This window comes from Mustelus asterias, chromosome 19 (assembly GCF_964213995.1).
Source record: "Mustelus asterias chromosome 19, sMusAst1.hap1.1, whole genome shotgun sequence".
NCBI lineage: Eukaryota > Metazoa > Chordata > Chondrichthyes > Carcharhiniformes > Triakidae > Mustelus > Mustelus asterias.
Window position 1 is genome coordinate 60,896,544 of NC_135819.1, and position 23,035 is coordinate 60,919,578.

At 40.1% G+C, this 23,035-nt stretch overlaps 1 protein-coding gene across 1 annotated transcript in view; it reads left to right on the top strand.

Moving 5' to 3' along the window:
* Positions 1-1,359: 1,359 nt before the first annotated feature.
* Positions 1,360-23,035, top strand: part of rint1 (RAD50 interactor 1) — a 42,946-nt gene continuing 21,270 nt past the window's right edge. The window contains exons 1-8 of the mRNA XM_078235682.1: positions 1,360-1,825; positions 7,214-7,455; positions 9,171-9,344; positions 15,496-15,645; positions 16,596-16,752; positions 20,385-20,495; positions 21,367-21,592; positions 21,909-22,046. Coding sequence (XP_078091808.1) covers positions 1,676-1,825; positions 7,214-7,455; positions 9,171-9,344; positions 15,496-15,645; positions 16,596-16,752; positions 20,385-20,495; positions 21,367-21,592; positions 21,909-22,046 — 1,348 coding nt within the window. The 5' untranslated portion in view covers positions 1,360-1,675. The remainder of the gene's footprint in view (positions 1,826-7,213; positions 7,456-9,170; positions 9,345-15,495; positions 15,646-16,595; positions 16,753-20,384; positions 20,496-21,366; positions 21,593-21,908; positions 22,047-23,035) is intronic.

Below are 23,035 nucleotides of genomic sequence, written 5' to 3' on the forward strand. Positions count from 1 at the left end.
AAGGTGCCGCACACAGAAAATTGATACATGGGGTTAGGAGTAATTTATTAGCTTGGATAGAAGACTGGCTAACTGACAGAAGGTGAGTCAGGATAAACAGATCTTTTTCTGGTTGGCAAGATATAACCAGTGGGGCTCCACAGGGTTCGGTCCTTGGGGGCCCCAATCATTTACAATCTATATTAATGAGTATACAGGGATAAAAGGTACTACAGCCATATTTGCAGATGACACTAAGTTGCAATAAGGAAATAAGAAATTTACAAATGAGCCAAAATGTGTCAGCTGGAGTTTAGTGTATAAACTGGGTGTCCTCATGCATGATTTGCAAAAACTGGTATGCAGGTACAGCAGGTAAGAAGGAAAGCAAATGGAATTTTGGGATTTATAGCTAAAGGAATAGAGTATAAAAGTAAGGATGTGTTGCTGCAACTATAGAAGGCATTGGTGAGATCGCACATGGTGTACTGTGTACAGTTTTGGTCCCCTTGTATGAGAAAGAATGTAATGACATTACAGGCATTTCAAAAGGAAGTAATGGCATTAGAGGCAGTTCAAAGGAGGTTCATTAGATTGATTCCAGAGATGAGGGGTTTGTCTTATAAAGAAGGATTGAGCAATTTAGGCGAATACTCGCTAGAGTTTAGAAGAATGAGAGGAGATCTAATTGAGGCATACAGACAATAAAAGATATCAACAAAGTAGAGATAGTGCAGATGTTTCCTCTTGTGGCGCAATCTAGAACAACATGTCATAGTTTTAGGATGAAGGGTAGCAAATTTAGAATAGATGAGGAGAAACTACTCTCAAAGGGTCGTGAATCTGTGGAACTCACTACCCCACAGTGCAGTGGATGTCAGGTCATTGAGTAAATTTGAGGAGAAAGACAGATTTTTAATTAATATTGGGTTGAAGATTTATGGAGAACAGGCAGGAAAGTGGAGTTGAGGTCGAGATATGAGCCCTATTCATATTGAATGGCAGAACAGGCTCAAGAGGCTGAATTGCCCACTTCTGCTCCTAGTTCTTATAATCAGCAGGTTTCCTTAGCTATGTTTGGCCTGATGCCATGAGATGTATTGCGGTCTGGAGCAATGTTGGAGGCTCCCAGGAAAACTCCCTCCTGAATGTGCTGCATTTTAGTGCAATGGTTAACAAACATAGGAGGAGGAGTAGTTCATTCAGCCCCTTAGAGCCTGCTCTGCCATTCAATACTCTACCTTAATGCCATATTCCCGCTTTCTCCCCATATTCCTTGATGCCATTGAAATCTTTTAAAAACTATCTCTTTCTTGAATAGTTATGTAGTAACGAGTGACATTGGCTGTGATAACACCGACATCATGTGCCAAAGCAGGCAGCACTAGAGATGTACCTGCTCAGCTGACCATCTTGTACAAACTATACTAGTGCCATTAAACCAGTTAAAAGTAACTATGAGGCCATTTATCCCCCAGATAAGATTAACTACGGCGCCAGTAGATGAAACCTTTGCTGGATCTGTTATGCCATAAGGAGGACATTCGGCATCATTCTCCCTGCACTGATGCGGACGGCGGGTTTCCAGCATGTACTATCCTACAGTGCGGCCTAGTTGCTGCAGTCAGCCTGTAGGCCGCCTGTCTCCACGGTAACCGCGCGGGCGCCCGGATGTGGTGACGTGTCGGCCGTTATCATGGCGGCGGCGGATGCGGAGACTTGCGCCATAACGCAGTATGTGGCCGAGTTCGTCGAGAAAGAGTTCGGGAATGACCCCAAATCCCTAAAGAAGCTCCCCCAAATCACAGAGGAGCTGGCACTGTACAAGAGAAACCTCGAGGAGCAGGTACGGCGCCCCGGCCTCGGGGCATCCAGTCGGGTTTATCAACCGCTCCTCCCCAAAACCAATCCATCAAAATAAAAGCCCATGTACACCGTGAATACATCATAACCGCCTTTAGTCAAATAAATCTAAAGCACTGACACGGGTCTCAGAAACAAGCGTTCGGTCAGTTGTGAATCGGAAAGGTGTTTATTTGTAAAATGTTTGTTTTGTGATATGTTCTCAATCTTGGTGCTCCATAATCGAAACGTGTGGAAACCATGTCTACCGGTAGTTTTATACGAGAAATTTGTGAATCCGGTAAAAAAAAATTAACAGATTGTGTCATCTGGTCAAAAGGCAACACAAGTAATTGACCTTCTGTTCAAAACAAGTGTGCGGATTTTGTATTATACAGGCTTGTGTTGCTGCATCTGACTCGTTACACATCAATACTTGGTTCAGTTTTGATTGATTGATTATATAATCTGCACTTTTCATGTCAGGGCCCTGGAGTGAGTCATTGGGATGATATGCTGTTAATTGAAGTTACAATGAATTATTGTACAAATTTGGAATTCTAAATAAGAGATAGTAAACTTGAATTAATTGATTTGCTGTTATGTGTTGGGATACGGTGAAAAGTATTATTTCATGCGAGCTAAACAGACAAAAGCTACCATTCATAGTTACTGATAGGGTGAAGAGAAAGATCAACATAGTGTGTAATAGGACCATCCAAAAGTCTGATGTAGCAGGGAAGAACTGTTCTTGAATCGGTGGTATGTGTATTCAAATTTCTGTATCCTTTTCCTGACGGAAGAAAGTCCTTGATTATGCTGGCTGCTTTCCCGAGACAGCAGGAAGTGTAGATGGAGTCAATGGATTGGAGGCTAGTTTGCGTGATGGACTGGGCTACATTCACAACTCTTTTGTAGGTCAGACCAGGAGTTGCACCAAGCTGTGATACATCCAGAAAGGATGTTTTCTACGCTGCATCTGTAAAAATTGGTGAGAGTTGTGGTGGGTATGCCAAATTTCCTTAGCCTTCTGAGAAATTAGAGGTGTTGGTGGGCTTTCTAAACTATAATCACTCCTTCAATGTCAGTAAAACAATGGAGATAGTCATCGACTTCAGGAAATGTAGTGGAGGACAGGCCCCTGTCTACATCAAAGATGATGAAGTGGAAATGGTTGAGAGCTTCAAGTTTCTAGGTGTTCAGATCATCAACAATCTGGCCTGGTCCCTCCACGCCAACGCTATAGTTAAAGCCCACCAACACCTCTACTTTCTCAAAAGGCTAAGGAAATTGTTACTGCCAGGCCATTGCAATTGTTGAAGGTGTGAAAGAAACTTAGTGATAATTCCTATTTTTAAAATTGGTTGGCAAAATGTGGCGACACATTTGTTGCATGCCCCAGTTATATCAGATGCATTAAAACCAAGTAGTTGTTTGTTCGGTTACTCAGAAGATTTACTATTAATCAAGTAGCTTAGGACTGGAGTTGTTTGTAAGCTAGGCCAGTGTTGTTCAATACGTTCAATTGATTTTGTTTTTTTTTAACAACCACACAATACCGAGTTGTATTAAAGTTGTAGTGGTGAATACGAGTGGAGGTGTCACTCACTATTTGTCTTGCATCCTTAATTGAGTGAGGAAGAATCAAATCAGGTTGCTTTTAGACATGAGTCACATTGGTCAGGCTGCAACTATATTTATCATAATGTTATTCAGTTGTCTCGTCGAGTGACCTAGAAGCTGAAGGGCCATTTGCTCAATGAAATAAGGAAAATAGTCCACCATTTATCTTCTCTGTTCCTGTTTCCCTCTGGCTATCTCTAAGTAACATAACATTTGGATCTGCGGCACTGCATTGTGAAATGCTGTGAAAGTAGGGCTGGCCTTTGGTAGGACAGGTGTCTGATTGCTTCCAAAGTTTTTTGGGGGGGAATCTGCTAAGGTCACTTTCGCAAAACAGTTGAGGTGCATGAGCGACAGGGAGGATTGCATAGCTGCCAGTGAAGGTTGAAATGTGCAATGTTGGCAAGTCAGGCTGGTGCAACAACATCCAAATGTGTTGAACCTTCATTATAAATTTGTTGAAATGAGTAATTGAAAGTAATAGGGTTCTATTGACTTAAAAAGAGAGATTATGGAAGATTGGCATGAGTCAAAGATCCATTACACTGTTACACTGGACACTGTTCAGAAATGGTAGGTGACAAAGAAAATAAGGCAAGTGTCAGAATGCAGAAGCCAATAGGTAGAGATTGGTTGATTCCTTTCCCTCACCGAGTCTTCTAACATATGAGTTTGTAATAAATATTAACTGTTTATTCTCTTGAAGAAATTATTTTTTTAATAAACTGGACCACACTGTCAGAAACAGTGCAGTTCAGTCAATAGATTGAGTGTGTTTACAGCAAGCTTCTTTTGTGGAACAGTTAAATTGGAAAACCCTTTTGAAGGTGTTCTCCTGGCTCTGGCAGAGAGTGTATCGATCTTGATTGTTGTTAGTTTAAAACCTCAAACCTATTTTCAAAAACTTGCACAGTTGTTTAATTAATATTACATTTATTTTGTATCATGTGTCAAATAAACCTGATCACCACAAATTTAAGCGTCAAAATTCTATTGGACAACACTGCGCTAAACTAAGGAGAGCTGTCTTTGATTTGAAGTGAACCAGTTGAGTTTGTTTGCAGCAATCTCATTTTTATCATTTTTCTTGTTGCAAAGTCACAAATGATCAGATTTATTAAATTTGGTTTGGAACTTGACGAAGGGGGATTTTAAATTGGCTCTGAGTTGCTACTTCAATAACAGTACATCATAATACCTAAATTAAGCAACTAAACTGTGAATGTATAACAGTTATAAGTCTGCTTATTGGATATGCATGTTATCAAGAAAGTTCCTGGCATATTAAATGCGAATAAAAGTCACTTGTAATTTGGCGCATTATATATTTTAATTTATTTGTTGGTGGCAGCATGATTGCTAGAGGGATATTTGTTGTGTGGTTTCCATTTTTCTATAATTAATGCCCGGTTAACAAGAGCTTTTTAAAATTTAAACCCAAGAAAATAGGCAATAGGAGTAGGCCATTTGGATTTTTGAACCTGCTGTGTGCCATTGAATGAGTGAATAGCAAATTAAGAGATTCGAGCTCAACTCTACTTCTCACTCTCTATCCTTGTGTCCTTTGATTCCTGTAATATCCAAAAATAGATATATGCCTTAAATCTTATATCTGCCTTTAAAGGGCGGCACGGTAGCACAGTAGTTAGCACTGCTGCCTCACAGCTTCAGGGACCTGGGTTCGATCCCCAGCTTGGGTCATTATCTGTGCGGAGTCTGCATGTTCTCCCCATGTTTGCGTTAATTTCCTCTGGTGCTCCAGTTTCCTCCCACTGTCCGAAAGATGTGCTGGTAGGTGCATTGGCCATGCTAAATTCTCCCTCAGTGTGTACCTGAACTGGCGTCGGAGTGTGGCGACTAGGGAATTTTCACAGTAACGTTATTGCAATGTTAATGTAAGTCTACTTGTGACTAATAAATAAACTTTAAATAAACTCAAGTGGTAACTTAAAGGGGACAACCTTTGCACACCCTATGTGGGAATTTTCAGGTAGTAACTATGCAGCTGGGGAAACATTGTTTGCAACACTTTGAATGAAGAAGTTTCTTCTCATCTCAATCCAAAATGGCTGTCCCCTTATCCTGAGACTCTGGATCCTAAGGTTCTAAGCTCTCCAGACAGGGAAAATGTCCTCCCAGCATCTACACTGTCAAGCTGCTTAGGAATGTATTTATTTCATATAAATCTCTTCTCATTCTTCTAAATTCAAAGTGATTAGGCCTAATTTACTCAGTCTGATGTACCTCCTTGAAGAGAAATATATCACTCCTGGGGCAAGACCACCAAAACTGTACGCAGGACAAGTGCAGCGGCTTCTTTACTCTTGTATTCCAATTACTTTGTAATAAAAGCTAAAGTTCAATGTGCCTTCTAATTGCTTGCTGTTTCTGCATATTAACTTTCTGTGATTCATATACTGGACATCCAATTTCTCAAAACATTCTATTTTTCTACCAAAGTTAATAAACCTGCTGCTAACGTCTAAATGAAAATTGCCTATACTAAAGTAAAGTTTATTTATTAATCATGAGTAAGGTTTACATTAACACCGCAATGAAGTTACTGTGAAATTCCTATGTTACTGTGAAAATCACAATGCATCTTTTAAATGGTATAAACACACCCAAGTCACAAATGTTGTTGTTTTTGCTGAGGATTTAATCTTGCAAGACATACAGTTATTATGAAAACAAATTTCTCCCTACCTTTTTGGTCACCCTACACTTTCCTTGACTAAGAGGGTGCTGCATACCTTTTAAAATAATACTTTGAAATCAGGTACTCGGGTAAGCCAGAAAAGCTCAGAGTGCCTGCTCTTGCATTTTTAATTCCTTGTGAGAACCATGTGCCCTGTGTGTGACCTTCCTCGCTCAGTGCTTTTGGGGCTTCTTTCCACCGGAGGCAATGGGGATCTTTGCCAGGTAGCTGCTTGTCATGTAAAATTTATTTTCCGATGTGATGTAGAGCTCTTGGGTGTTAGTCCTCCTAGACAGAAGAAAAACAACTGGGATTTCCAATTTTTTTTTTATTTTCAAAGGAATGTTGGGTTTTGGACTTTTCCAGACGAGGTAAAATTGATAAGAAATTGAAATAACTTTTGAAGACTTTTAACAAAAATATTCAATATAATTTTAAAAATACATGTTGATGGAACACTATGCAGAACGTCTGCAACTTGATTCTAATTTGGGGCGGCATGGTGGCACAGTGGTTAGCACTGCTGCCTCACAGCGCCAGGGACCCGGGTTCGGTTCCAGCCTCGGGTGACGGTCTGTGTGGAGTTTGCACGTTCTCCCCGTGTCTGTATGGGTTTCCTCCGGGTGCTCCGGTTTCCTCCCACAGTCCAAATATATGCGGGTTAGGTTGATTGGCCATGGTAAATTGTCCGTTAATGTCAGTGGGATTAGGAGGGTAAATATGTGAGTTTACGGGGATAGGACAGGACCTGGGTGAATTGTTGCCAGTCCAGGCTCGATGGGCCAAATGGCCTCCTTCTGCACTGTTGATTCAATGATATCTATGATTCTATGAAGCTTACTATTTAAGAAGTTTTCTTTTCTATGGTCTGTGGTTTTGTCCCAGACTGAAAAATCCCTTTGGTGGAATTTGTCCATTTGTATTATCAACCTGTGAGAAAATCCCACCTCTGATCTTGGCCGGAAACTAAAAGAATTGGTGATCGTGTATATTTGAAGTAAACATAGTGTTACAAATTTTTCTAATTATGAATCTTATCTTGTTTAAACTTTTGTGTTGAAATTAATTTAGGTTCTTACTGTCTCATCTGAAGTACCAAAGAAAATTGAAAATGCATACAAGAATGCTGAAAACTCCAAAAGATTACTGAGTAACTTACTTGAGAAAAATTCAACCTTGTCTAAATCTATCAGCAGTCATCTGGTAACAGCTCAGCCATGGATGGAAGAGCTGAAAGTGTTGATTGGTCAGATCGAGGAGATTGAGCGACATCTTTGGTACTTGAAATGGATTTCACAGATCGAGGAGTTAAGGTAAACAGGTCTGTTTTTGCTATGATTGGTTTGTAATGAGAGGATGCAAAAGGATCCTTTGCCATAGGTTTAAAATAAATCACATTTATGAAATCTGACGAGGATCAACTAAAAGAATATTGGCATAAATGTAAAGAGGAGACTTCAGGGATTATGCTAGTATAAATTTCTGGTGACCTGATGCTGCCAATATTGTCAGCTTGTCTAAACTATTAGATTGATAGAAAACTGGCTGTGTCAGTGTTGTTTCTAAGTACTGAGAAATCATGAACTATAATATTTGGTTCAATTCCATTTACCACTCTAACTTATTTCATAGTTATTTTAACCTTTGTCCTTGCTTGATGAAGTCATGCAGCTAAATATTTATTTTCCAATCTCAATTCACAGAAATATATTCTTTATCTGGAGTCATCTGTTTTGTGAATGATATTCTCAAAGTCCTTTTGACTTAATAACCCAGTGAAATTAAACTTTGAGTCTGTCTTATCTATTCTGATTGTGGTTAGGAATTAGTATCTGTGGCCGAGCCAGGATACAGCAGCTGCAAAATATACAAATTACAAAGCTGAATACTTTACTTGGATTTAATTGTTATTTCCATTACTTTACATCTCCCCCTCAAAATAACATGGCAGTATGAACCTCAAGAGATTGGTGGAATCTTTGGCTGTTGTCTATCATATCAAGAATTTAAAATGATGAAACAAATTGGTCTGGCTACAATCAGAAGTTCAAAATAAGCTTGTCATTTAATGCATATACTATCAAATGTATACAAGATTTTTCAATGCTAAGAGAACATTGTATTAACACAGTCCAAAGATGTGCAGGTTAGATGGATTGGCTATGATCAATGCGTGGGGCTCTGGGATATGGAGGGTTGAGTAGGGATTCTATTTTTTATTGAGTTTAGTGTTCTTGCCATGTGAAGTGTATTGTCTGAAACACTAGGTTAGATTATACGCTGAGGATGGGCCCCCCCCTGTTTCCAAGTGTAGATGTCAGGGGTAAGGCCATCTCTGGTTAGCCAGCTTTCCTGGCTTTAATATTTTGCCACTAGGTCTTTAATTGTTGTGAGACAAGACTTCTGCTCCTCTTCAGAAGAATGTCCGGCCTCATAGAGCTGCCAACAAGTCAAAGACCACCAGTTCTGCAGTACCAGTAGCATTACCACACCCAGTCACACTGGTAGCACTGCAGCTAGGCACTGGGACCCAGAAAGAAGTCCCCCTCATTCTCCTCACTCCATCCTTATCCCTTCACTGGCCAGCATTTTCATTTTATAAAATATAGAATGCCTGTTTTGTAAAGGAATCACACCTAATGGTGGCACAGTGGTTAACACTGCTGCGTCACAGTGCCAGGGACCCGGGTTCAATTCTGGCCTTGGGCGACTATCTGTGTGGATTTTCTCCGGGCGCTTCAGTTTCCTCCCAAAGTCTCAAGATGTGTGGGCTAGATGGATTGCCTTGGTAAATGTGTGGGGCTACAGGGATAGGGTGGGAGAGAGGGCCTATCAGAGTTGATGTAGACTCAATGGACTGAATTACCCCTTTCTGCACTGTAGGCGTGCTATGGTTCTAATGTCCACCACTCCACTTTTGCTGAAATGCTGGTGACAACAATGTTAGGGTTATCAAACCTATTAGATATACCTTCACTTTCTTGTGTTTAACATGTAGTGATATATTTTAATATTGTTATTTCCCCAGTGATTGCATTCAGCAGCATCTCATGACAAATAGTGTGTCAGATGCTGCCAATACCCTAGTTTCCATGGCAGAATTAGACATAAAGCTTCAAGAATCATCTTGTACTCATCTACTCAATTTCATAAGATCCACTGTCAAATTCTGGCACAAAATTCTCAAGGACCGACTAACCAAGTAAGTTTTTAAAAAATAAATCTACATTATCAGCTACCAGAGAAAGGGTTAGAATAGTATCAATATCAGAGCATTGTATGTAATAGAATAAATGTTAGCAAAAGTGAAATTCCAGAGCAGAAAAAAGCCATTTTTTTCTTTAAAATGGTAAGAGTGTCTTCTTAAAAAAAATTGTTATTCCCTACATATTATGTTACATTTTTCAGTAGACTGTAGAAAGCTTTCTTACTTTTATGAAAGAAAGGCAAAATGCTTGGGCTGTATTGTGATCCTCTGAACAGCTGATCATGAATGACCATTGAGAGAACCTAGGAAGGCCACCTACCTATTTGTCTCTCGAGGTAATAAAATGAAGCATCTCAAGAGTACGGAGAAAATAATTTTCAAATGAATATAAATAAAAGCTATTATTTATTCTCCCAATGGAGAAAGAATGAACATAAATTAAGCTCCACCACCTTTCAGATGTAATGTAAACCAATGCCTTGTCTGTCCTCTAAGATCTAATGACTTTATAGAAACATAGAAAATCGAAGCAGGAGTTGGCCATTTGGCCCTTCGAGCCTGCTCCACCATTCATTTTGAACATGGCTGATCATCAAATTCAATATCCTAATCTTACCTGCCTCCCCATATCCTTTGATCCCTTTAGCCCCAAGAGCTATATCTAATTTCTTTTTGAAATCACACAATGTTTTGGCCTCAACTACTTTCTGTGGTAGTGAATTCCACAGATTTCACCACTCTCTCTGGGTGAAGAAATTTCTCCTCACCTCAGTCCTAAAAGATTGACCCTTATCCTCCAACTATGACCCCTAGTTCTGGACTTCCCCACCGTTGGGAACATCCTTTCTCAATTTACCCTGTCTAATCTTGCTAGAATTTTATAAGTTTCTATGAGATCCCCTCTCACTCCTCTTCTAAACTCCAATGAATATAATCCTAACCGACTTAGACTCCCTTCATGTGACAGACCTGCCATCCCAGGAATCAGCCTAGTACAGGCAGTCCCCGGGTTACGAACACCCGACTTACGAACCCCCGTACTTGCGAACCCCCGTACTTACATACCGACCTCCGTAAAGCCTATTATTTTTTAAAATCGAGTTACATACAATTGTTCGTACTAACGAACGGGCGGACTACATTGCGCGACGCTCAAAACACTGCGCGTTTTCAGCGGTTCGTCGGCCCGAGGGAGAACAACGCCACGCCGTCATCGCCATTTTAAGTCAGATCGCGTAAACACTGTTGTGTGCGTTGTGTTTTGACTTAAATTTTTCGTATGTTTACCCTCGTAATCATGGCTCCACAGTGTAAATCTGATGCAAGTGATGGTGATGCATTGAAGAAAAGGAAAACGATCATGATTGAAAGGAAAGTGGAAATAATAAAGCGATCGGAGAGAGGTGAAACGCCAACAAACATTGGAAAAGCGTTAGGCTACAGTCGGTCAACGATCGGGACAATTATAAAGGACAAGGGGAGAGTAATGGAGCATAAGACCATAAGACATAGGAGTGGAAGTAAGGCCATTCGGCCCATCGAGTCCACTCCACCATTCAATCATGGTTGATTTCAACTCCATTTACCCGCTCTCTCCCCATAGCCCTTAATTCCTCGAGAAATCAAGAATTTATCAATTTCTGTCTTGAAGACGCTCAACGTCTCGGCCTCCACAGCCCTCTGTGGCAATGAATTCCACAGACCCACCACTCTCTGGCTGAAGAAATTTCTCCTCATCTCTGTTCTAAAGTGACTCCCTTTTATTCTAAGGCTGTGCCCCCGCGTCCTAGTCTCCCCTGTTAATGGAAACAACTTCCCTACGTCCATCCTATCTAAGCCGTTCATTATCTTGTAAGTTTCTATCAGATCTCCCCTCAACCTCCTAAACTCCAATGAATATAATCCCACGATCCTCAGACGTTCATCGTATGTCAGGCCTACCATTCCTGGGATCATCCGTGTGAATCTCCGCTGGACCCGCTCCAGTGCCAGTATGTCCTTCCTGAGGTGTGGGGCCCAAAATTGCTCACAGTACTCCAAATGGGGCCTAACCAGTGCTTTATAAAGCCTCAGAAGTACATCCCTGCTTTTGTATTCCAAGCCTCTTGAGATAAATGACAACATTACATTTGCTTTCTTAATTACGGACTCAACCTGCAAGTTTACCTTTAGAGAATCTTGGACTAGGACTCCCAAGTCCCTTTGCACTTTAGCATTATGAATTTTGTCACCGTTTAGAAAATAGTCCATGCCTCTATTCTTTTTTCCAAAGTGCACGACCTCGCACTTGCCCACGTTGAATTTCATCAGCCACTTCTTGGACCACTCTCCTAAACTGTCTAAATCTTTCTGCAGCCTCCCCACCTCCTCAGCATGTAATAGGCTCTGTCCCGATGAAAGCGACAATTATCACTAAGCAACGCAGTAGTTTAATTATCGAAATGGAAAGGCTATTGGTAATTTGGTTAGAGGATCAAAATCAGCGTAATATTCCTATTAGCCTTGGCTTAGTGCAAGAAAAGGCTCGAAGCCTTTTCAGTGATTTAAAAGCTGCACGTGCAGCAAGTGAAGATGCTTGTGATTAAGAATTTGTTGCGAGTAGGGGTTGGTTCAAGCGTTTCAGAGGGAGGGTAAATTTACACAATGTTAAAGTGCAAGGTGAAGCAGCGAGTGCCGATGTCAGTGCTGCGAGAGAGTTTCCTGAAATGTTGGAAAAAATTATTGAGGAGGGAGGTTATGTGCCTGAGCAGATATTTATTTTGGAAAAAAATGCCTGAAAGGACATACATTTCAAAAGAGGAAAAAACTGCTCCAGGTGGTAACGCATCCGGGGATTGCAAGATTAAGCCTATGCTTGTGTATCGCTCCCTAAATCCGAGGGCACTTAGCCGAATCATCAAGGCATCTCTTCCCGTTATTTGGAAGTCAAACACAAAGGCTTGGGTAACAAAAGCTCTCTTCGAAGATTGGTTCCTGAACTATTTTGTTCCTGCTACTGAATGTTATTGCTGGGCCAAGAAGATTCCTTTCAAAATTCTCCTTGTGCTTGACAATGCCCCCGGACATCCAAGCACTTTAGATGACCATCACCTCAATGTAAAGGTCGTCTTTTTACCACCCAACACCACATCACTACTTCAGCCAATGGATCAGGGGGTCATAGCATCCTTCATAGCCGGACCTTCTCACAAGCAGTCAGGGCTACAACATCTACGATGGCATCAAAAACATTGCAGATTCTTGGGAGGAAGTGAAGACAACCAACATGAAAGGAGTGAGAACAGATTGTGCCCCCAATTCGCACATGGTTTTAAGGGGTTTACAGCTGAGGACATCGCCGAAGCCAGGCAAGCTGTGGTTGATATTGGTAATAATCAACTGCAGTTAGACATCAATGAAGACGATGTCTTAGACTTGCTTGAATCCCATGCCAACGAGGACCTTATGGAGCTGGAGCAGCAGATGAAAGCATTTGAGGAAGAAGGCCGGGACCTAGAAACCCCAGAACCCAAAACGTTTTTGACAAAGGAGTTAGCTGAAGCCTTTCGGCTCATTGAAGCAGGGATGGCAAAGTTAGAGGAGCAAGATCCAAATGCAGAGAGGTTCACCAAAGTTTACCAGATAGTTACCGACGGCCTCAGCTGCTACAAGGCCATTTATAATGAGAAAAAGAAAAGCTCTGTTCAAGCCTCCCTTGATGTTTACTTTAAGAAATTACTTTAATGTTTTTTATACCTACACACACACACACACACACACATATATATATATATAAATAATCCAAGTTTTGTGTCATTTCCATTTATTATTATTACTGTATTATTATATTTAAGATGTTTTAGGTAAAATATATACTATATACTAAGACAAACATTTGACTAATTGACGCTAGATGTGAACCGTACGTAACTGTTCCGACTTATATACAAATTCGACTTACAGACAGACTTAAAAACGGAACTCGTTCGTAACCCGGGGACTGCCTGTAAACCTTTGCTGCACTCCCTCTATAACAAGAAGATCCTTCCTTGGATAAAGACACCAAAATTGCACACAATACTCCAGGTGTGGCCTCACCAACACCCTGTACAATTGCAGTAAAACATCCCTATTCTTATATTCAAATCCTCTCACTATAAAGACCAGTATACCATTTCCCTTCTTTACTGCCTGCTGTACCCATGTGCTTACTTTCAGCGACTGATGCACAAGGACACCAAGGTCTCGCTGAATATCCACTTCTCTCAATTTACACCCATTGAATCTGTCTTCCTATTATTGCTACTGAAGTGGATAACCTCACGTTTATCCGCATTATACGGCATTTGCCATGCAGATGCCCACTCACTCAGCCTGTCCAAATCACACTGAAACATCTCTGTATCCTCCTCACAGCTCACCCTCCCACCCAACTTTGTATCATCTGCATATTTGGAGAAGACAAGAGTGTTCCCTAGCATTCTGATCAACGTTTTGCCCTTGACCAACCTTATAACTGTTGTTTACCTGGTCATTATCTTATTGTTGTTTAAGGGGACTTACTGTTAATAATTTGGCTGCTTGTGTTTAACCTACATTACAACAGTAAGTACACTTTAAAAAGTACTTAATTGACTAATGTGATTTGGCAAATCCTGAGGTACTATATAAGTGCAAGTTTCCTCAATTTTTTGTTTGTAGAAGCTTCATAGGTTGTGCCTGGTTACTGCCTGTTTTATTTTTAGCATCCCCACATTTTTTTGGGACTTGATGGCTTGCAGTCTTCCAAAGCATCTTTTATGCTCTCAGCTATTTATTTTGTTTATAACTTGTCTTCTACAATGTGAAGCAGGGTTCCAATGAACTTATTTAGACTTCCTACAATTACAGAAAGTGCTTCATCAGCTGTGGGGTATAATGAATATTTTTTTTATTCGTTCTGGGGATGTGAGCATCACTGGCTGGGCCAGCATTTATTGCCCATCCTTAATTGCCTTTGAACTTAGCGAGTAATTTGCGAGGCCATTTCAGAAGGCATTTCAGAGTCAACCATATTGCCGTAGGTCGGGAGTCACATATAGGCCAGACCAGGTAAGGGTGGCAGGTTTCACTCCCTAAAGGACATTAGTGAATCAGATGGGTTTGTACAACAAGCGTTTCATGGTCATCATTAGACTTTTAATTCCAGACTTAGAACATAGAACATAGAACATTACAGCGCAGAACAGGCCCTTCGGCCCACGATGTTGCACCGACCAGTTAAAAAAAAAAACTGTGACCCTCCAACCTAAACCAATTTCTTTTCGTCCATGAACCTATCTACGGATCTCTTAAACGCCCCCAAACTAGGCGCATTTACTACTGATGCTTCTTTATATTGAATTCAAATTTAACTGTCTGCCATGGTGGAATTCAAACCCCGGTCCCCAGACCATTCCTCTGGGTCTCTGGATTACAAGTCCAATCAACAGTACCACTAAGCCACTTCCTCCCCTTCTAGTGGCTTAGGAAGTAGAGCAATACCGACTTTTAGCATGGGGAAAGAGCAAATCTGACGCTGAAGAGTGCGAACAGAGACCAGTGATGCAGGGCATCAGGAGAAATTTGAAATAACTTGCACAGATGCCAGCATGTAGAGGAAAATTAGTTATTGCACCGATACTTTGAAAGATCAAGAACATGCTGCACATCACTGAATAAATGAGTACGAAGAGAACATGGAAAAAGAAAAAAACCCGAGGGTGAATAGGTAACAAGAATAGTCAGATAAAATCCAAATTAAAATGTAAGGAGCTAAATAAGGTTAAATATAAGATTAAAGATTTTTTTAATACCTCTGCTCTCTTACCAATATACATCCCTTTCTTCCCAGAGCCTTGTTACTTGCTTGAGAATAGTTCCACAGAAATCACAAAAAGCTAGCCCTTTTCACTTGACGGCAAAGTTTGGAAGCTATTTGACTGTAATATCTGGAGTCAGAATAACTGCTGGTTGATGTCTTCATGTAACATATACATTTTCACCAATGATTTCTGGATAACAGTCAGGAGGGGGGAGGCCTTTGTGATTTTTTTTCCCCCTTCCTACCTGAGAGCTTTGTCAATGTTTGTAATTTATAAGAGTGAATACAATTTCTAAATTATCATTAAATATTTCTTCTTTGTAGTGATTTTGAAGAAGTCTTAAAACAGTTGCATTGGCCTCTGATTGGACCTCCACAGTCCCAGATTCTTGCAGTGACCTCAGCTGCAAACTCAGCAGAGCTCAACAACAGCTTGGAAACACTTTTCATTCAACTTCTCAAGCTACAGATGTCGTATCCTTTCCCATTTAGCGCCAAGTAAACTAATACTATTTCTAGTATATGGATTTACATCAGGGTAGCTGGGTGAGGTATGTCAGTTTTCGGTGTGCTCTTGTTAAGTTGTATGATCTTTGGGGAGGGATGCTCTTGAAAAGTTATCTTACGTGAGTTGTACTTCCTTTCTACATTATGTCATCTGGACCTACTGGTACCTCTCCAGAAGAGGGTGAGTAGCCACCTGCACGATGTTAGAGGTTAAAACAAAATTCACCTTTGGATGGACATGGAAATGGGGGGGAAAAAATGTACATTCATCATCGAGAATGCTGATTACATCTGCAGAGCAAATCATGGCGAGAGATATGTAAAAATATTTAATTAAAATGATTATAAAATTCTATTCTATATTAGAAGTCTAATTTGCCGATTTATTTATTGTTAGAATTTTCATAGGGGAGGCCATTTTGACTAGAGCCAGGCAAGGAAACATTTGATTAGTTTGATTTTACTTTGTACTTTCTCCAGGTATGACTGTTCTGTTGTAGTAACTACTTCTGACCAGGAGATGGTGATAAATATTTGATGAAGAAGACGGGTTGATTTTGTTAATGATAAAGCTTAATATTGTGTGCATCAGAAGTCCTTGCTGCCTATAAATCTGTCGTTTAACAGTCTGTTGCTTCAGGGCTTTGGGCTTGCTAGTTGCATTTTTTTAATTTTTCAGTTCCCAAACTAGGGTTTTTTTTCTATTAAGTCTGCATTTTGCTCACTTGAATTGTTTTGTTATTGTTTGACATAATCTTGCACAAGTAGAAATCTTATTCATAATTAGGTTCAATTGTTTTTAATATATTGCATTTTTTGGGAGGGCTAGGCACCTTCCACGTACTAAAGTTGAGAGGAGTATTTATTGACTGATCTTTGAGACTCAGGTCAAACTTATCCTTAACTTATTGATGCAGTGATGAACTAGTAACTAAACGAAAACAGCTACCAGAGAAGTATGAAATTCCTCCTTCCTTACCCATTGCAATTCCCATACAGCTCATGCTGCTACCACTTCAGAAGAGATTTAAATACCACTTTTCTGGCAACAGACAAACCAATATACTAAACAAGGTTTGACATTTTGTTGGAATTTGATTTGATTTATCATTGTCAAATGTGTTGGTATACAGTGAAAAGTATTGTTTCTTGTGCGCTAAACAGACAATGTACCATTCATAGAGAAGGAAAGGAGAGGGTGCAGAATGTAGTGTTACAGTCATAGCTAGGGTGTAGAGCAAGATCAACTTAATGTGAGTTAGGTCCATTCAAAAGTCTAATGACAGCTGGGAAGAAGTTGTTCTTGAATCGGTTGATAAGTGACCTCAGAGTTTTGTATCTTTTTCCTGATGAAAGAAGGTGGAAGAGAGCATGTTCAGGCTGTGTGGGGTCCTTGATTATGCTGGCTGCTTTTCCAAGGCAGTGGGAAGTGAAGACAGAGTCAATGGATGGGAGGCTGGTTTGCGTGATGGACTGGGCTTCGTTAACGACCCTTTGTAATTCCTTGCCGTCTTGGACAGAGCAGGAGCAAACCAAGCTGTGATACAACCGGAAAATCCCAGCCAGTACTTTTTTTTCATTTTTTTAACCTAAAAATGGTTGTGTGCAACCAAACCCCCTATATATGCCTAGAAGAGATAATGACCTGGGTTCTGCAGTCAGCAGCAAAGAAATGCCACCCACCATCCACTTGCAGCCCCCACTCACCCACTGCCCCAGCTCTTCAAGGGCTTTGCACAGCAATTTATTGTGTTGAGAGATCCTTTACAGTGGCACCCTCTGCACAGTATCTGCAACATGTGTGAGCAAGGCAAGCAACAGCATGTCAACTGATCTGATGAGATAAAAGAATCCACACCGAGACATGCAGTCTAAGCCAAAAACTATTAGTCAGAATACTTAATACAAGGCAAAGTGGTGAACAGAAACCAAAATAAAGAAGGGAAAAGGTCAGATTGAAAGAAAAGCAACAAGACTAAAGCATTTTGACTTTAGATTTTTTTTTAAAATCTTCAAAAATTAAGTGAATGGAACTTAACATTTTTCTATTGGTCAAAGTAATTGTTTAGCAGTGATTAAGACTTATCAAGCCTTAAATAAAAATTATTTTCACCTAAATGTACGGCCCTTAGCCTTTTCTGGCATATTTAGGTGGGTAAAAAATGGATAAAGGTAAAGGGGGAATCTTACCAAAAGAAAGTCCAGGATGGCCGTGAAAATGGGAGAGTTTCTCACCCACTTTTTGGGTGAGTTCAAATCCAGTATCTTATCCAGTCAGTGCAAGAAAAAATGGGCTAAACCGTTCCTCGCCTGTAGGGGGCGGGGCTTAATTCGCCAGCAAGCCTGCTGTAGCAGCCGAGGGCACCATTGCACATTGCAGACCTCTGTGGCTGCATATGCGCAATGGTAGCCAGCAGATCACAGCCCCACCCCACCTGGAAATACTGCCCCTTCCCCCCCCACCTCCATGCCGCCCAGACTGATCACCTGCAGAGTAGCAGAGGGCCCCCCCCATTGATTGAATGCGCAGCCCTGCCCCCTTGGCAGGGACCAGCTGTGATTCTCCCGGCAAGGCCACAAAGACCAGTGAGCCGGGACGATTGCATTCCGGCTCGTCAATTACATGTAAACAGCATTTCAATATATTTAAACAATTTATTCAGCCTTGTGCTGAAAATGGACGCAAGGCTGACTTCGCTGGATATCGATGCTGGTAAGATCGTGAGAGGCAAGAAATCGGGCGCGAACCTGACTTCTCGGCTGTCACACGATCTTGCCGGCTCACCCCACCCATTGGCAAAGGGTGGGGCGCTAAGGTAAGATCGCCCCCAAAGTCTCCGATGACCATAAGCTGACTGGGTGTGATTTAACCTGAGAAACACCATACCTTGGGTGAGGGGACAAGATTGAGAAGGTGGACCTTCATGAATAACCTCAGCCGATTTGGGAATTGAACCTGTGCTGTTGCCATCGCTGTCCAGCCAACTGAGCTAAACCAACCCCATCTTGAAACCATTATGAATTTTAATGGTGAATCTCTTCAACAAGGTAATGATTTAGTGACAATTGTGGAACACGACAAATTCAACACAGCTTACAGATTTCCACATTTAATGGTGCCTATATGAATGCCAGAGTTTTCTGTTCAGCTTTGCTTCATGATAATAGTGAGCCCTGAAGGCCCTCTGTTTATTTCTTTCATGAAATCCAGCTGCTTTTTAAAAAATTTATTCGTTCATGGAGTAGACGTTGGTAGCTAGGCCAGCATTTCTAGCGCATTCCTAATTCCCCTTGAGAAAGTGGTGGTGAGCCATTGTCTTGAATTGCTGCAGTCCATGTGGTGTAGGTACACAGTGCTGTTAGGAAGGAAGTTCCAGGATTTTGACCCAGTGACAGAGAAGGAATGGCGATGGTTCCAAGTCAGATGGCTTTGGGGGGAACTTGCAGGTGGTAGTGTTCCCATGCATCTGTTGCCCTTGTCCTTCTAGTTGGGAGAGGCTTCGGGTTTGTAAGGTGCTGTCAAAAGAGACTTGGTGAATTAAAAGTAAAATACTGAGGAGTCTGTAACAAAAACAGAAAATGATGGAAAATCTCAGCAGGTCTAGCAGCATCTGTGGAGAGAGAATAGAGCCAATGTTTCAAGTCAGGATGGCTCTAACGAAGAGTCATCCAGACTTAAAACATTGGTTCTATTCTCTCTCCATAGATGCTGTCAGACCTGCTGAGATTTTCCAGCATTTTCAGCCTTGGTGAATTGCTGCAGTGCATATTGTAGATGCTGCCACTATCCATTGAAGTTGTCTTCCATTATAGTAGATTTAGTGTGTGTGTGTGTGCGTGTGCGTGTGCGCGTGTACATAAATCTAGAACTCGGCTTGTTTCATTGATTGGTATAATGATTTTAATGGATCTTCATTCAACAGCTATCTTCCCGAAACGGTCATACTGCATTGTTGCAAGACTCTCCATCTTTCCAGATAGTGTTACATAGAAAACCAAATTTCAAGATGCCACACATTTGGGATCAGCCAGACTAGTTTTTTGACAGATCTCTTTCATGCACCAGTCTGAAGGAATTGCATAAGAAAATCGAATGTAGTTGTCATCATAATAGGACAAAAATAATTTTAGTCCATGTGGATCGACAGTGAATATTAATGGAATGCAGTGGGAAGGAGCTTACTAAATCTTAGCTTTTAGAGGAAGGAAATTAATTTTTGCACTTTGAGAAAACTAAAGATAAAATCTTGCAATAGTGACCTTGTAGGATATACTTAATATATACATACAAAGCTAGAAATCAACTTTTTTTGGTGATTTTGGCTATTAGTTAATGATAAACTGTTGGTAGATGTTGAATGGAGGGGGCGGGGGGAGGATTAAATATATTCGTATCTTTAAATCTGGATTGGCATTTTGAGAAAGCTAAAGATGTTAACAGGGAATCATACAAAATTTACAACACAAAAGGAGGCCATTTAACCTATTATGACCTTGCTAGACCAAAAAATAGGACTTTCCAGCAAGATCTATCTTTGTGAACAAGATAGGCATAGGTTTTTGTCTGGACCTCTAATGTGAACTGAATGTTCCTTGTTTTTGAACTGTTAGCCCAAACATTTTTAAAGCCAGGTTAGGATGCAATATGCACATTAACTATTTTAAATGTTGGAGCGAGTAACAGATATGTTCATTTTATTTTATAGCCAGAGTGGTACCTGACACAAGTGTTAATGTGGATTGGAAACCATATTAAGTTTTTTGAAGAGAAAATTCAGCCTATCGTAGATAAAACAGGCTCTTCTTTGGATGCCAAGGTAAGTTTCCATATAATTTTACTCAGAAAATTTTGCTTTTAAAGTAAGTTTACATAAAATAATGCACTATATATTTGTAGGAATATTCTTTTAATATAAAGTTGTTTATAAACATATTTTAGGAACTCATTTATTATTTTAGATGTGTTTCCTTGTTGCATGTTTCCCAATTTGAGTAATGAAGCATGAAAAACCAGGAGAGTTCTTTTAAAACACAAGTTACAAACTGCAAATAGCTGGCATCGTTGGTTGAAATGGTAAAATATTTCACTTTCGGTAATTAAGAAAGAATTTCTAGCAGCCTGTTTCTGATAAGTGAGGATATTTAAACCTGTAGTATTTTATTTGTCTCTGATTTTGCTACTGTCTTTCTCCTACTTTTGGTTCTTCTCTCATCTTTGTTCTTACCAAATCTGATGCGCAATTTTCATGAACAAAAAGATTAGAAACATTTTTAATTTACAGAGTATGAAAACCCCCACAGTTAATACTGCCCTACAGAATATTTTTATTTATTTGAGTATGTGGAAGAATTTAAACTGATTTCCAACAATTGACTCCTTGGGTAACACATTCAGCAATTGAAAGTTTAAAATTAAGATCAGAAAAATATAGGAGAACTAAACTGGAGCATTTTACACCAATGTCACCTTTTTAGTTTTCACACCCTATTTACACATTACTGTATAATATTTTCTCCACAGCTGCAAAAATGGTATATCTTGTTATGGTTTGAATCCGAAAATTAGGGTGTGCAATCTTGGGACATATTATCAGATCATACCTTGCTCACAAAAGCTTATTATGAAACTTGGCAGTGTTTAGTCTGAATTGTTCCAGTAACATGTTTCCACCTGCCCTTGTTGTTTAGCTGGAGTTCTCACGGGGTCTGGTAATGCTGGTTTTGGAGAAGATGTCTGCTGATATTCCCAGGCTCCTCTATGATGATGGCCTGTTTTGCCACATGGTAGATGAAATATTGTTGTTTGAGAAAGAGCTACATAGTGCCTATGGCTATCCCAACAACCTCCCATGCTGTATGCACATCCTTTCGGAAGAGACCTGCTTTCAGAAATGGTTGACAGTGGAAAGAAAATGTAAGCATACGTGAAACTTTGGGATATTTAAAAATGTAGGTTGTAATAGAAGAGTACTGCTTTTAAAACTAATTTTCCTTTGGCACAGTGTGTCAGTATGAGTGTATAAAATATATGATTGATTCATTGTTGCATAAAAATCCTAGTGAATAAATAATATTTTAGAAATGTATTGTTACATGTATAAAGTGGTAAATTATATTGAAACAAATGATATGCACATATATTTCTGTTGTTTAAAAATGAACACCAAATCATAGGCATTCAATGCTGATTCATAAAGATATTAACAATTTCCTACAATCTTGGATTCCAGTTGCTTTAGAAAAGATGGACTCTGTGTTATCTTCAGAAGCTGCATGGACATCCCAGTATAAGGACATCGCTGATGTAGATGAGATGAAAGCTCCAGATTGTGCTGAAACATTCATGACACTACTTCTTGTTATTACAGGTAAAGCAGACTTGGAATAAACAGTACATAAACAGACCACTTGCCCCATCCAAACCGCACCTGCATTTATACCCGACTCGAGTCTCCTGCCTTCCTTCCTCATTTAACTCTAATCAGCATTGTCCTCTATATCTTTCTCCCTTGCATGCTAATTAAGCATCCCCTTAGTTATGTTTATAAAACTCCTTCCAGTGAATTCTCACCATTCTTTAGGCAAAGCAGTTTCTTCTGAATTTCCTATTTGATTTCTTGCTCACTGTCTTGTATCGATGACCTTTAGCTTTTCTCTTCCCTGCAAATGGAAACACTTTTTCTGTGCCTACTACATCAAAAAAGACCACCTCTGTGTGACTATTTCCTCAGTCACTGTTTCATGGAGGTAATCCTTTTTTGGATAATTGTAGCCTTGAATTTCTGCTAACATCCTTGTAAATCTTTATTGCACTCTTTCCAGTGCATCTATATCCTTTGGATAAGATAGTATTCCAAATTTCAATAAAAGTTTAGCAAAATTTATTTACCTTTCAGTTCTATTCCTCAGGAAATAAACCTTTGAAATTGTGTTATCTTTTTTTCTGGCCTTAATATCCCATGTCAATACTTAAGTGATTTGTGTGTTGGTACACAGTGATCCTTTGGCTCCGCAATCCCATTAAGATTGTTCTTATTACCACACTTTAAGATCTTTGAGAGGATGCAGAGAATGGTTCTGGGGTAAAGATTTTAGCCACAGAGTGAGGTTGGAAGAACCTGGGTTTGTACTCCTTGGTGCAAATGAGACTGAGAGGATGTTTCATAGAGATGTGCACAATCATGACAAGTTTAGATAAGGTAGACAGAGAAAAGTTGTTCCCAGTAACTGATGGTACTAGAACAGGAGACACAGATTTAGGGTTTTGGGCAAGAAATGCGGGGGAGATGTGAGTAAGAATGTTTTATACAGCAAATGGTAGTGACCCATAACTCGCTGTCTGAGAATGGTGGAAGTG